The sequence below is a fragment of the Haliotis rufescens genome, unplaced genomic scaffold, assembly GCF_023055435.1.
Source record: "Haliotis rufescens isolate VD_foot unplaced genomic scaffold, xgHalRufe1.0.p SCAF_9, whole genome shotgun sequence".
Lineage (NCBI taxonomy): Eukaryota > Metazoa > Mollusca > Gastropoda > Lepetellida > Haliotidae > Haliotis > Haliotis rufescens.
In genome coordinates, this window is record NW_025964383.1 from 26,179,057 (window position 1) to 26,193,865 (window position 14,809).

At 43.2% G+C, this 14,809-nt stretch overlaps 1 protein-coding gene across 4 annotated transcripts in view; it reads right to left on the bottom strand.

Moving 5' to 3' along the window:
• Positions 1–398: 398 nt before the first annotated feature.
• The window catches only part of LOC124129300 (zinc finger protein 8-like), a 92,935-nt gene continuing 78,524 nt past the window's right edge, over positions 399–14,809 (bottom strand). The window contains exons 2-3 of one of the 4 annotated variants that reach the window (XM_046492875.2): positions 11,995–12,388; positions 7,345–8,556 (exon numbers count right to left, since the gene is read on the bottom strand). In XM_046492875.2, the coding sequence (XP_046348831.1) occupies positions 12,036–12,388 (353 nt within the window). In that variant the 3' untranslated portion in view covers positions 7,345–8,556; positions 11,995–12,035. Of the gene's footprint in view, positions 852–7,344; positions 8,557–11,994; positions 12,389–14,809 lie in introns of those variants that run through there. The other 3 variants (XM_046492833.2, XM_046492880.2, XM_046492849.2) reach the window with 3 other exon arrangements.

Below are 14,809 nucleotides of genomic sequence, written 5' to 3' on the forward strand. Positions count from 1 at the left end.
TGTCACATTTTGTGACTGGTGGAAGCATCCATTTATTTTAGTAATTTGTCCACAAGCAATGATCGACCAGTCTTTGGCCGTTCCGAAACAATATCATACCCATGGCGAACCTTGGACTTCCACATGGTGAACCAACGCATTAACCACTAGGTTGTCCCACTGTTTCATTTAGTTTCAAAATCCGGATTTTAAAAATAAGGCAGTAACACAGTTATATCACGGCGTGTGAGCTTACTGTTGGAGGAGAGCCCTAAGTGATGCAGGTCTCAGACGTTTACCACTTCGGTGAAACCCACGAGCACGGGTATGGTGCTGACAAACCTAGAAGCATAATCGGGGCGAACTGGGATTCGAACCCACAATCATAGGTTTCAGGCGTGCCCAAGGGACGCAACTCTGCACAGCGAATTGCGGCGCCTTAGACGACTGGGACACCCGTGCATGCCCCCTTTCCGGAAGTGAGATCTAAATGTTCTGATCACCGGAACTCAAATACAAATCCTGGCTAGTGTCCTGGTGTTGGTGGTTGATTTCATGTGCCAACCAAGCATTACTGTCATTGTATCCCTTGCCACAATGTTTACAGAAATACAAGAAGGGCTGGCCATGTTTGTGTTTCACGTGACTTTTAAGTGTTGTGAGGGTGTACATCTTGGCCCCACAGATGTCGCAGGTGAAGGGACGGATGCCGGTGTGGGTGACGATGTGACGCTGGAGGTCGTGGCGGGAGAAGAACCTCTTGCTGCAGTAGGTACACAACATGGCCGGGTTTGTGTGGTATCGCTTTACGTGCATCTGGTAAGAGTGTCGCTTGTCGTAGGACTTGCCGCAATCCTGGCAAACATACTGCGCTGAAACGAAAGTAGAAACTTACATTAATTTTTTTCAACCTGTATTATATTCGTAGTAATATAGATGACTGGTGTAAGAAAGTATGGACATGTTCTATAAAGCTGTCATATTAAAATACATCTAACACGGCATGTTCAATTCATTTGTTACATCTACCCTTCATTGATTGTAATATGTCCTATGTGTAATTGAGCGGTATTAACATAAGCGCTTCGTTTGTTTACCGATCCATTTTCACACTTTTGTGAAAATACATATGTTTAAACCATAAATCTAACACAATATCAAAGCAATGCGGCAACAAAGCAGGAACTAATCACACCAAATCCGTGAAGATCCGGGGTAGAATAGGTCTTTAGCAAGCCATGCTTGCCGTAAAAGGCGATTATGCTTGTCGTAAGAGGCGACTAACGGGATCGGGTGATCAAGCTCGCTGACTTGGTTGATGCATGTCATCGTATCCCAATTGCGTGGGTCGATGCTCATGATGTCAGTGACTGGATTGTCTGGTCCAGACGATTATTAACAGACCGCCGTCATATAGCTGGAAGATTGCTGAGTGCGGCGTTAAACAACAAACAAACAAACAAACTGATCACACCAGCCTTCCAAGACGTTGTTGAAGATGGTGACAGACAGGTATCCTGCAGCAGGGGATTCGGTATGAGCTGATTACAGAAATCAGCCTAAGAGGGCAGACCTCAAACCATGTTTATCATTGTAGGCATTAGTGAGTGAGTGAGTTGGCTCAACGCCGCTTTTAACAGTATTCCAGTTATATCACGCGTGTCAGCTTAATGTTGGAGGAAAGCCCGAAGTGATGCAGGTCTCCAACGTTTACCACTTCGGTGAAACCCACGAGCACGGGTATGGTGCTGACAAACCTAGAAACATAATCGGAGCGAACCGGGATTCGAACCCACACGCATAGGTTTCTGGCGTGCCCAAGGGACGCAACTCTGCACAGCGAAACGCGGCGCCTTAGACGACTGGGCCACCCGTGCCCCCACATTGTAGGCATTAACACCCATATTGGCTGTATATAGATTCTTTAGTGAGTCAGTGAAGGATGTTTGACACTGCAATCAGCAACATTCCAACTATGTCATTGCGGCCTTTCGAATAAACAACGCCAATGCAAGAGAGTAATAAGTCTCTGTCCCACGAAACAAATTCCATTTGGCGTAAAAGGCAAAATAGAGGTGAAAATTATATGAATTGATCACTGACAACCTGTGATGGTGTTTGTAAGGTTTTGAGGCTGGGACTAAAATATTGTCTCTCTCCACAATGATAAAATGGTAGGTCCCTTAGCCATGCAACTGAAATCAAAATATGATTCAGGTCTTGGAGGGAAACAGTTATTACAATTTATCATGTTATCTCTAATCTAAGAAAAGGTACAGCATATGTTTGTTTTGACAGAAATATGCTCAAATTTCAAATGTTACCCATCCGGGAATAGTGAAATAAGTGATTGTCACAATTTGGCACAGCAATTGTCCAAGCGGACTTGGGGTGGATCGGGCGAAAACATAATTTCAAGTCGTAATATCTCAGGGTGTCTTGTGTTTCTTGCACATTTCTCTTGTTAAAATGTCCCAACGGATGCCGATTTATGGTGCTAGCTCACTGAGATACCATGCCGCAGTTTAACATGAATACCCCACTCATACACAGTATACTGACTCCGAGCCGACCAGTCCTTGTTTAGCCCCTTAATGCCGAGCGCCAGACAGGGTAACAACAAGTACCATCTTTTAACGTATTTTGGTATGACGCGGCCGGGGATCGAATCCCGGACCTTCCGCTCTCCGGGCGGACGCTATACCACTAGGCCACGGAGGCGGTCCAAACTGGGCAAACATAAGGTAGGAGTAAGTAAATGTTTAGAACTGCAGTAGGCAACTACTTGGATATCAGGACGGAGAGTAAGTAATCAAGTCAAACCAGTGGCTGAAAGTCTGAATACTGATCCAGGACATCTGGGTGCCACCATCACAACACAGATACTGATCACAGTAGCATGGTAGGCTATATTATCGCGGTGGTTGATTTATAGTTTGTTTGTTTAACGCCGCACCCAGCAATATTCCAGCTATATGACGGCCGTCTGTAAATAATCAAGTCTGGACCAGACAATCCAGTGACTTACATCATGAACATCGATCCACGCAATTGGGATCGATGACATGCATCAACCAAGTCAGCGAGCCTGACCAGTCGATCCCGTTAGTCGCCTTTTACGACAAGCATAGTCGCCTTTTACGGCAAGCATGGGTTGCTGAAGACCTATTCTACCGTTTAAGGGATCGTAATGGCGAATGCTTACTGACACATTAACTATGTCATACGCGAAATATTTCTTGTTCTTTATTCAACTTTTATGCCACATCAGTTAGGATTGATCGTTGCAGATTTTCTTTACCGATTTGGGTAAACAAAGTACCTGTCATCGGCGACGCAAGGGCGGATAACTCCATCTTATCGCGGTATCACTATTTTGAGTGTGATACCTGTGGATTATGGGGTTTTGGATTATGCATAATCAGTATTCATACGACCTAGGATGGGTTAAAGGACATCGTCCAAACAAGTGCATTCTTTTCCTACCAATTTCATATGGAGTTAGGGGTAATTCCACTTCAAAAACATTCCAGAAGCCGTCATAAAAGTTAACGTGTAAACTTACGAGTAGCCATGACATCGATCATGCGATGAAATATTGTGATTAGTTTTGCATAAGTTAACAGTCAACAGGGGTGGTATATCACTAGATTTACCGAAACCGCGATAATAGAAGTCATACTATACATGTGTATCCATATCAGTCAGCTCTTCTGACTGGAGAACTGGGAATCTGGAATCCCGGCAGAGTACAGCATTCTCTATATCTCCAGGGCTTGATTTCGGTAAACCTGTACTAACCCCATGATCCAATCCCATGTTTCTTGCGATCTCAAATTACCCGCCCTTGATTTTTCAAAAGCCAGTTTGATTTTCTACGCCACTCAGTCTAACGGACCAATCAGAATGCGAGTTACAAACCAGCCTCAATATCAGGTTGGGGATGTCAACGACATGGCGGCCAATGCCACTGATTACGATACAGTTTGCGAGAAATATATGTAACGTTGAAAAACGGACAGACACGCAAAAAAAGCTCTCAAAAATCTTTTTGATGGAAAGGATGCATTCATGCCCACCTCCCTTAACCATTTCCTTATTCCTTTACTTGACATTTGATTGGTCGGTAAATGTTAATGAAAATCAAGGGCGGGTAATCTGAGATCGCAAGAACTACAGGAAGGTGAGGTGAGGTGAAATGGGGTTTAACGTCGCGTCCAAGATTATTGCACTTATATAGCGACGTGCATGTACGTGTGTGTGTTTGCGTGGCTGCTTGTACTTGTCCGGACTGATGCCGATTTATAGTGCTTGCACACTGAGATACCATGCCGCAGTTTAACATGAATACCCCACTCAGACACAGTAAACTGACTCTGAGCCGACCAGTCCTTGTTTTAGCCCCTTAATGCCGAGCGCCAGACAGGGTAACAACAAGTACCATCTTTTAACGTCTTTTGGTATTACGCGGCCGGGGATCGAACCCCAGACCTTCCGCTATCCAGGCGGACGCTCTACCATTAGACCACGGAGGCGTTCGGCACTATAAAGGCAGGAGTCTTGGTGTGAGAACTACAGGAATGGATCCAGGGGTCAGTGTAGGTTTACCAAAACGGGAGCCCTGGATATAGACGCTGAGGGTACAGATACACATCAACCTCCAAACCTTTTCTCATTATGCACTTTTATTACAAAAATTGAACATTTCACAGTAAAAAACAATACAGTATTGTAACAGTTGTATTATGACAGACACAATTAGTACCATGTACATATTTACATTAGTCCAACATAGAACACATTCCTAGTCTATCGGTGCCATTCCAGGGTAAATAAGTGCTGAAAGTCATACACAAACAAATAATCGCTGTTTAGTTCCATTAGAACTCAGGGCGGTCGGGTTGTCTAGTGGTTAAAGCGTTAGCTCGTCACACGGAAGACCGGGGTTCGATTCCCAACATGGATACAATGTGTGAAGCCCATTTCTGGTGTCCCCGCCATGATATTGCTGAAATATTGCTAGAAGCGGCGTAAAACCAAACTCACTCACTCACTCCATTACAACTCGGGTATGATACACATTAGACCCTTAATGTCGAGCACCAGACAGGGTAGGAACAAGTACCATCTTTTATTGCTTTTGGTATGACGTGGTCGGGGGTCGAACACCGGACCTTCCACTCTCTGGGCACACGCTCTACCACTAGACCACGGAGGCGGCCTTGTCGTGAAGGTAGAATAAGACATGACAGAGTAATTTTTAGTTCTGAGTCAACCAGATTACTATAAGGGTAACACTATTTTTCAGGACATTATCATTTGCAGAAGACCGAGGTCTTCCATTAACAGCCCAACATAGGAGGCCAGTTCAAAAGACCGAGGGCATTATCAAGTTACAGTGGCCCACTGATTTCTGATAACATCAGTCTAATGATAATTCTATCCATTTTAGCTATAAACAACAATAATTGTGATGAACAGTGACCTTTTACATCTAAGGTTGTATACCCTCCAGGGAGCTGAGAATTAAATCCTAAAGTTTGTACACTCCATCTGTGGTGTGAAGTTACATTGACTTTGAAAAATAATTTTTTTAAATTCCCATAATGCCACACTTGACGTCCGAAAGCAGTTACGACATTATGCCTATTTTAGCCTACACATATTTTCACTAGTTTCATAGTTATATTCAAAATCCTGATTTCTATGTCAGTTTAAATAAATAGAACATTATTCCTATTTATTATATAAAATGTCAACGTCTGAATGATGCTAGTGTTGCGCAGATATTCTACTCAGTACAGTTTCCCTTCACCAAATATATGCTGTATTGTTATATGGCAGTGTAATATATTTTAAAACAATGTTCTAGTTATATTACATTGTTTTTGTTGACAATATACCAGCAATAAGACGGCATTGTTTAAATAATAAAATCTGGACCAGACAATCCAGTGCTTGACATCATCAGCATCGACCTATGCAATTGAGATACGATGACATCAACCAAGTCAGCGTGTCTGAGCACCCAATCCTGTTTGTCGCCTCATACAAGAAGCACCGAGATCATTATCGGAGTGCCTGTGAAGATCAGGGGTGGAATAGGTCTTCAGCAACCCATGCTTGCTGTAAAAGGCGACTATGCTTGTCGTAAGAGGCAACTAACGGAATCGGGTGGTCAGGCTCGCTGACTTGGTTGATGCATGTCATCAATCCCAATTGCGTGGATCGATGCTCATGATATCAATCACTGGATTGTCTGGTCCAGACTCGATTATTACAGACTGCCATCATATAGCTGGAATATTGGTGAGTGGGGCGTTAAACAACAACCACCCAACATTATCAGAGTAAAAGGGATGGAGTTGATTCCTTGCAAACAAAGGAATGAAGAACGTGGACAGAAGTCACATCTGAAAACACTGGCATGAATCTGTTCTGATAAGGGATCAGAAGGTTAAAAACATCCTTGATATACACATCTTGAATAACTGTTCCTGGTGGGCTGCACCTGGTTGGTTACAGGAAGCCTAAAAGCTGCTGGGGTTAGATGAACATGGTGAGCATAGCGGAGCAATGGCAGTCTTTACCATCATCCACCACTCAGGGAATGGACATCCATTCTCAACAAAATGCTAGTCACTACATTACAGATTGATAAGGCTGCATAAAAAGTAAATGTTTCTCGGATTATGTATCTCAAAAGTGAAGAGTGAGTGAGTATGGTTTTACGCCGCTTTTAGAAATATTCCAGCAATATCACGGCAAACAAACCTAGAAACATAATCGGGGGTAAACCGGGATTCGAACCCACAATCATAGGTTTCTGGCATGCCCAAGGGATGCAACTCTGCACAGCGAATCCTGGCGCTCTAGACGACTGGGCCAACCGTGCCCCCAATACACCTTGGAGAACACAATACACCTTGTAATGCACAGTCTGATTACCAGTAGACAAAGGTAAAATTAAAGGAGGCGGTAATGCAGAGCTCCAGATAAGCTGCGTATCTGCGTAAAATACGCCTCAGAAATGCAGAAATACGCAGTAAAATCAAATCCAAGCGAATCAGATATGCAACGAACAATACAGATACACTACAAAAAATAAAACTTGTGCGTATCATCAAAATATTGTGAAGTAACCCTACGTATTCGATTAGCAAATCAGCAACTTATTTTGAGATTAAAAACGGGCATTCTGCCAACCTTGCCAAACTCCACGATGACAGTCACATCATGATCATTTGCCATCACACTTTCTTGTGGAAGTATCGTGGTATTTTTGAGACCTATAAAGCTCTCGAACCCACACGACTCCAGTTTGCAGGGACCAGATGAATAGTGTTTTTAAATATTTAACTTAGATACCCACATGTGTAAAAACTTTGAATACCCAGATAGAATTACTGATACCCAATGATTTTAAAATGCATGGGTAAAATACCCACAACACCAAAACCTTATCTGGAGCTCTGTAATGGAAGATGCTAATTGTTACATTGTATCAGAGTCTGCAGGTACAGACAATTCTTCTGACCATTTTTTAGTGAGATGGGTTTTATGCCGCTTTGAACTGTATTTCAGTTGTATCCCATGTCATGTGGTATGCATGGATGTGGTACTGACTGCACAGAACAAAGATCATAACTTCTGTTAATCTTGGATTCAAACTCATGACAAAGTGATCTTGACATGCAACCCCTACTGAGCTCAAAGACACAGTGAACATCACTCTTTTAATGAGAGGTCAAGTCAACATCAACTATATTCGACCGATCTGATATTGGCGATGGCAAGACTAAACAATATTTCACCCAAACACCGAGGGCTCAATGAGTTCAAACACTTCACAGAAGCTCTCCCTCTAGCCATTCAATCCACTGAGTTCTGGATCTTCAGTATGTAGAGCAACAACTCAGAATACCTTCAAGAACATGTGTCCATGTCCATTCAAACACTTCACAGAAGCTCTCCCTCTAGCCATTCAATCCACTGAGTTCTGTATCTTCAGTATGTAGGGCAACAACACGGAATACCTTCAAGAACATGTGTCCATGTCCGTGTCCATCCTGCTGGGGTATATGTTCCACACACGAGTAATGAACACAGACTGCAAAGCCACGTTTTAACCACAACCCAACTGGCCAAAGACCCACTAACCACAGACAACATCACCTGAATGATACCCACTGATGCTTGACACACCAAGCCACCGTTAACTATCATGGTATGTCTTATACACAGGACAGATCTTCCTATGCAACCACATGCCTCCACGGGACTTGTACGACTTTCCACACTCACAGTTGAAGGTGATATTCTCGTGTATCGTGCGAATATGACACTTCATGGCATAGGCACTGGAGAACGTTTTGTGGCATATCGGACACGAGGCCTTCTCCATGGAGACAGAAGAGTAGCTAGGACTAGTGCGGCGCTGACCCTGGGCCAACATGAAGTGGGTCTGGTTTGGGAAGACAATCGGCAGCGAGGCCAGAGATTCTTCGGAGCCTGGGTGGAGGTAATGTCTTTGCTTCTCAGCTTCAGATTGACTGAAACCCATTGAACTTCTCACACCTGCAATTACAAAAAGTTCAAAGTTTCAGTCAATCCCTCATACATGTAAAGTGCAAGGTGAAATTCATGAATGGAAGGATTAATACATGCATGGTGTCAAGGGGCATGCTACGTTTCTTCTGTGCTGTTAGGATGTTGGTTTGGTTGGTTTGTTGTTTTATGCCGCACTCAGCAATATATTCCAGCTAAATGACGGCGGTCTGTAAATAATCGAGTCTAGACCAGACAATCCAGTGATTAATATCATGGGCATCGATCCGCGCAATTGGGATCGATGACATGCATCAAACCAAGTCAGCGAGCCTGACCACCCGATCCTGTTAGTCGCCTTTTACGACAAGCATAGCCGCCTTTTACGGCAAGCATGGGTTGCTGAAGACCTATTCTACCCCGGGTCTTCACGGGTCGCTGTTAGGATGTAATGTCAGAGACATGAACGTAAACCATCAAATAAACTGGACAAGTTTATTTACTTGTTCTACTGAAGAATCGCAAAGTTGAAAAAAACTTTCTATTATAATTTTGGTAAATTAGTGGTAAATCACTGTTTATAGTTTTCTAAAAAATGAATATCAAATCAACCTTTGTGAGTTGTCTTGTTTTTTTCCAGCCTTTTAGCACACAAAGGCCACGCCTTTTTAAAAATTTTATGATTCACAGATTTATTCCAGCTTTTCCACACAAAATTGGTCGAAATAAAAATAAAAATAAAAAGTTACGTCAATTATTGATTTATTCATATATTGATATGAAAGTCATTTTGCCGTGGATGTAAAATTGCAGGTGGTCTCTTGAATCACTGATAGTGATGTAGACATGGAAGTTATACATAACATTTTATATTGAAAAGAGGGTCCATATTATTTGTGGAAGACATAATAAATAGTGAAGGCAGCGGGCCCATGAAACGAAAAATAAAAATGTGGCCTTATCAAGAAAACTTGTTAGGCAGACATTAATGTACTGTGGCCAATTGGTACAAGGAAAGTGTCCTCCAGAAGCATTTGTAAAATTTCAAACATCATCACCAAGCACAATAAGTTTGATAAGTATATCAGTGTCAGTGTCAGTGGTCCGACCTTTTCTCAAGACCATCCCGCCCCTGCAGACTTAATCCTGTCTAACGGGCTTCCTCATCGTGCGTTCTCTGTCCATCAAATTGGACCTACATTTTTTGTTTGTTTGTTGTTTAACCCCGCACTCAACCATGTTCCAGTTATATGATGGCAGTCTGTGAATAATCGAACAGGGACCAGAAAATCCAGAGATTGACATCATGAGCATAGGTCTGAGCAAGGGTAACAACAAGTACCATCTTTTAACGTCTTTTGGTATGACGCTGCCGGGGATTGACCCCCGACCTTCTGCTCTCCAGGCAGATGCTCTACCACTAGACCACGGCGGTGGTACATACACGCAGGTAACTGTGATTGGTATGAGAGATATTAAAACTTGTTTAATGACATTTTCTTGGCACCCAGGCTAGAGAGAATGGAAGAATGTGTTCTCTTCATGAACTTTAGTAGTTTTGGTCAAGAAGTGTTTAGTTTAGTTTAGTGTAAACATATTTTATTCTCATGAAAAGGATTGGGCACAAGTTATCACAACTTAGAACAACTTCTCCCATAGATTTACATGTATGTTTATTCATAGTTAATAAATTAGATGACACAAAGGAACAAAAAGAAATAAAGAAACGTATGTACATTCACACTGCTCACTCAAACGTTTTTGTTTTCTTTATATATGTATGTACATTCCTAAAAATGTTTTCGTTCACATGATTAGGTAAACTTGCATTTCCAACTAGCATCAGGTCAATACTACATCACATGTATCTTTCACAATTAACAATAGTGTGTGCATCAATTCGTTTCCAGCTGATTTAAATAAAGGACATTCAATGAAACAATGATGTGAATGTTCCCATCCAAGAAGTGTTGTACAAACAGAGTGGTGTCCCTTGTTCATCTGATTGAAGCAGCTGGAAAATCCACGCCATGTGTTCGCCAGTTGTAAGACAACATAATCACACGATAATCCAATATATTTCTACTAGATTTGTAAACTATAATTATATCCTACCTTCAATCCTGTGATACAGTATGGTTTAGACAGCTTTTAGTAATATTGCACCTTTGGCAGGGGACACCAGTTGGTTGGTGGGTTGGTTTGTTGTTTAACGCCGCACTCAGCAATATTCCAGCTATATGATGGCGGTCTGTAAATAATCGTGTCTGGACCAGACAATCCAGTGATTCATATCATGAGCATCGATCCACGCAATTGGGATCGATGACATGCATCAACCAAGTCAGCGAGCCTGACCACCCGATCCCGTTAGTCGCCACTTACGACAAGCATAGTCGCCTTTTACGGCAAGCATTGGTTGCTGAAGACCTATTCTACCCCGGAATCTTCACGGGTCGGGACACCAGTAATGGGATCGAACATGGGCCTTCAGTGTGACGAGGGAATGCTTGAACCACAAGGCTACCCTACCACCCACAAATATAAATCATTAAATAATTAATCTTCATGATTAATCAGTTGGTATATACCAATCACCTAATCTAGATCAACACAAACTGCATCTCACTTGCATGTAAATCAGTTGAAAATCATCATGAAGTTTCCACTGGATCACTGAGAGCAAACTCTGGCTGGGACAGGTAACTCGGGTACCCGGGTCGGGTGGGTACTGAGTAGCAAATGGGTACCCCCAGGACTACCCGGACCCATGGTTAGTCAGGTGAGTATATTGTTCAATGGTAAAAATTATCTAAAACTCTATGGTTACACTATAAGTGACACATGTTCACATTTCTTTCAGACTGTGCACACATTCCCTATGACTTTATATGTTAGCATACTTAAACTTCAGGTAACTTCAGCCAACTTCAGGTAACTTCAGGTAACTTCAGCCAACTTCAGTCAACTTCAGCCAACTTCAGGTAACTTCAGGTAACTTCAGCCAACTTCAGCCAACTTCAGGTAACTTCAGCCAACTTCTGTCAACTTCAGCCAACTTCTGTCAACTTCAGCCAACTTCAGTCAACTTCCGCCAACTTCAGTCAACTTCCGCCACCTTAGTCAACTTCAGCCAACTTCCGCCACCTTAGTCAACTTCAGCTAACTTCCGCCAACTTCAGTCAACTTCCGCCAACTTCAGTCAACTTCAGCCACCTTAGTCAACTTCAGCCAACTTCAGCCAATTCAGGTTACTTCAGCCAACTTTAGTGTAGGCATGACCAGAATGTTTTATACCTGTATCTTAATACATTTTGACAGGAGTACGGTCAAACATTTCCCAATTGGACATTTTCTACCTATCCCTTGAGACCTACAGCGGCTACCAGGTAAGGTAATGGGGGTGGGTACCTGGGTAGTAAATTTGGACTCGCCCCAGCCCTAGCGCGAACACATGAACATATTCACCTGAACAAAACCAATCTCTCTCATCAAGGTGGCCATCAATCCTACACCTTTTTCACCATTGAGCACAAGCGTCGATGTTTGGACAAATTGGGCTTATACTTGTACTGGCGGCCACAGACACAGATGTAGGACTCGTTGTCATGGACGGCCATCTTGTGTACCATCATGGCTCTCCGCGTGGTGAACATCTTCTCACAGCCAGGGCATTTCACGGTGCCAGGTCGCCAGGGCGGGGATGGTCGCCTACCACTGTCATAGAAGCCAGACATGCTCACTTGGAACTCCTGCGGCAGTTCCTTCACATCCCAAGATGCAACACACAGTGAGGGATCCCCTCCCATGACATTTGCCCCTTCTGACTTTGGTTGACCAAACATGAGTGAGCTTCCGTCATCTGAAAGATACAAAAGCTCATTCTTGATTTGGTCAACTTTGGTCTGAAATGAGTCGTGATTTAAAATATACTGAAGCTGAGCAGGGGATTTTTGGTCAGAATTGTTCCTATTGAAAATTCATGAGTGAGTGAGTGAGTGAGTTGGGTTTAACGCAGCTTTTAACAGTATTCCAGTCATATCACGGAGTGTCAGCTTAATGTGGGAGGAAAGCCCCAAGTGATGCAGGTCTTAGACGTTTACCACTTTGGTCAAACCCACGAGCATGGGTATGGCGCTGACAAACTAGAGACATAATCAGGGCGAACCGGGATTCGAACCCACAATCACAGGTTTCTGGCGTGCCCAAGGGACGCAACTCAGCACAATGACTTGTGGCACTTAAGAGGGCTGGGCCACCCATGCTGCCTGTAAATTCATGACGTTTCTTATAGGTTTGTTGTTTTTCGCCTTGGGTCGGCAATATTCCAAAACTGAGTCTTGACCAGACAAACCTGGACTACCTGATAGACAGATGATGGTTCTAAGATAGTGGAATCAGTAATGTGTTGGTTTGTTGTTGAACGCAATATTCCAGCTATCGGATGGCGGTCTGTAAATAATCGAGTCTGGACCAGACGATCCAGTGATTGACATCGTGAGCATCTATCCACGCAATTGCGATATGATGACATGCATCAATCAAGTCAGGGAGCCTGAGCACCCGACACACCTACAGGTAACAATCACACACCATCGTGGTACAATGTCACTCACTCACTCACTCACTCTAAACATTGAATTTCTCCAGCAGCGTTTCATCCAAGTAACTGTCTTGGCTGCCATAAGAGCTACTTTCTTCTTGAACCTTGAGGTGAGGTGAGGTGTGGTGAGGTGAGGTGAGGTGTGGTGAGGTGAGGTGAGGTGAGGTGAGGTGAGGTGAAATGGGGTTTAACGTCGCGTCCAAGATTATTGCACTTATATAGCGACGTGCATGTATGTGTGTGTGTTTGTGTGGCTGCTTGTACTAGTCCGGACTGATGCTGATTTATAGTGCTAGCTCACTGAGATACCATGCCGCAGTTTAACATGAATACCCCACTCAGACACAGTATACTGACTCCGAGCCAACCAGTCCTTGTTTTAGCCCCTTAATGCCGAACACCAGACAGGGTAACAACAAGTACCATCTTTTAACGTCTTTTGGTATGACGCGGCCGGGGATCGAATCCCGGACCTTCCGCTATCCAGGCGGACGCTCTACCATTAGACCACGGAGGCGTTCGGCACTATAAAGGCAGGAGTCTTGGTGTGAGAACTACAGGAATGGATCCAGGGGTCAGTGTAGGTTTACCAAAACGGGAGCCCTGGATATAGACGCTGAGCGTACAGATATACATCAACCTCCAAACCTTTTCTCATTATGCACTTTTATTACAAAAATTGAACATTTCACAGTAAAAAACAATACAGTATTGTAACAGTCTACCACTAGACCACGGAGGCGGTGTTTCATCCAAGTAACTGTCTTGGCTGCCATAAGAGATTCTTTCTTCTTGAACCTTGAAGTAGCTGGGGCTAATTCTGGCCTGGTATTTTGTCAGAAAAAGAGTTCATACAGCACATCCTTTTCATACTTTATTGAAATGACAAGATATTTATTCTTGTCAATAACAGCAAGTTGACATACATTATACCATTGACACCATACAGAGCTTATGAATGGTGTGATGAAAGAATGGCAATGACACGACCTGCACAATGTGACTTGGACTTGTGAGAGTGAGTGAGCAGGTATGGTTTTGCACCAATTTTTGCAATATTCCAGCAATATCACGACGGGGGAAACCTGAAATTGGCTTCAGCCATTGTACCCATGTCGGGAATCGAACCCGTGTCCTTGGCGTGACACGAGGGAACGCTTTAACCACTGATCTATACAACTGATTCTGTAACGGCATGAGTTCCTCTCACAGGACCTCTCCCATCCTCACATCCTGGATGCCACAACCGTTGCCACATATTCATGAGATTTCACAAACTATATCTACTCAAACCTTGAGCATCTGAAGATCAACAGGGATAAACTGTTCTTTAGGCACAGGGTGCAAATAACAAAAACAACCATCAACCGGTACTGTCATGTTTTGCATGCTTGTGACCAAGCTGTGAACTTCACACAGCCCTCAACCCTCACTGAATAATTGTTTGTGTGTTGTTTAACGCCACACTCAGCAATGTTCCAGCTATATGAGGGTGGTCTGTAAACACTCGAACATGGCTCCAGATAAGCTGAGTATCTGCGTAAAATACGGATCAGAAACGTAGAAATCACAATTAAAAAAATCCAAGCGTATCAAATATGCAAGGAACATTACAGATACGCTACAAAAATAAAACTTGTGTGTATCATCAAAATATTGTGGAATAACCCTGCCTATTCG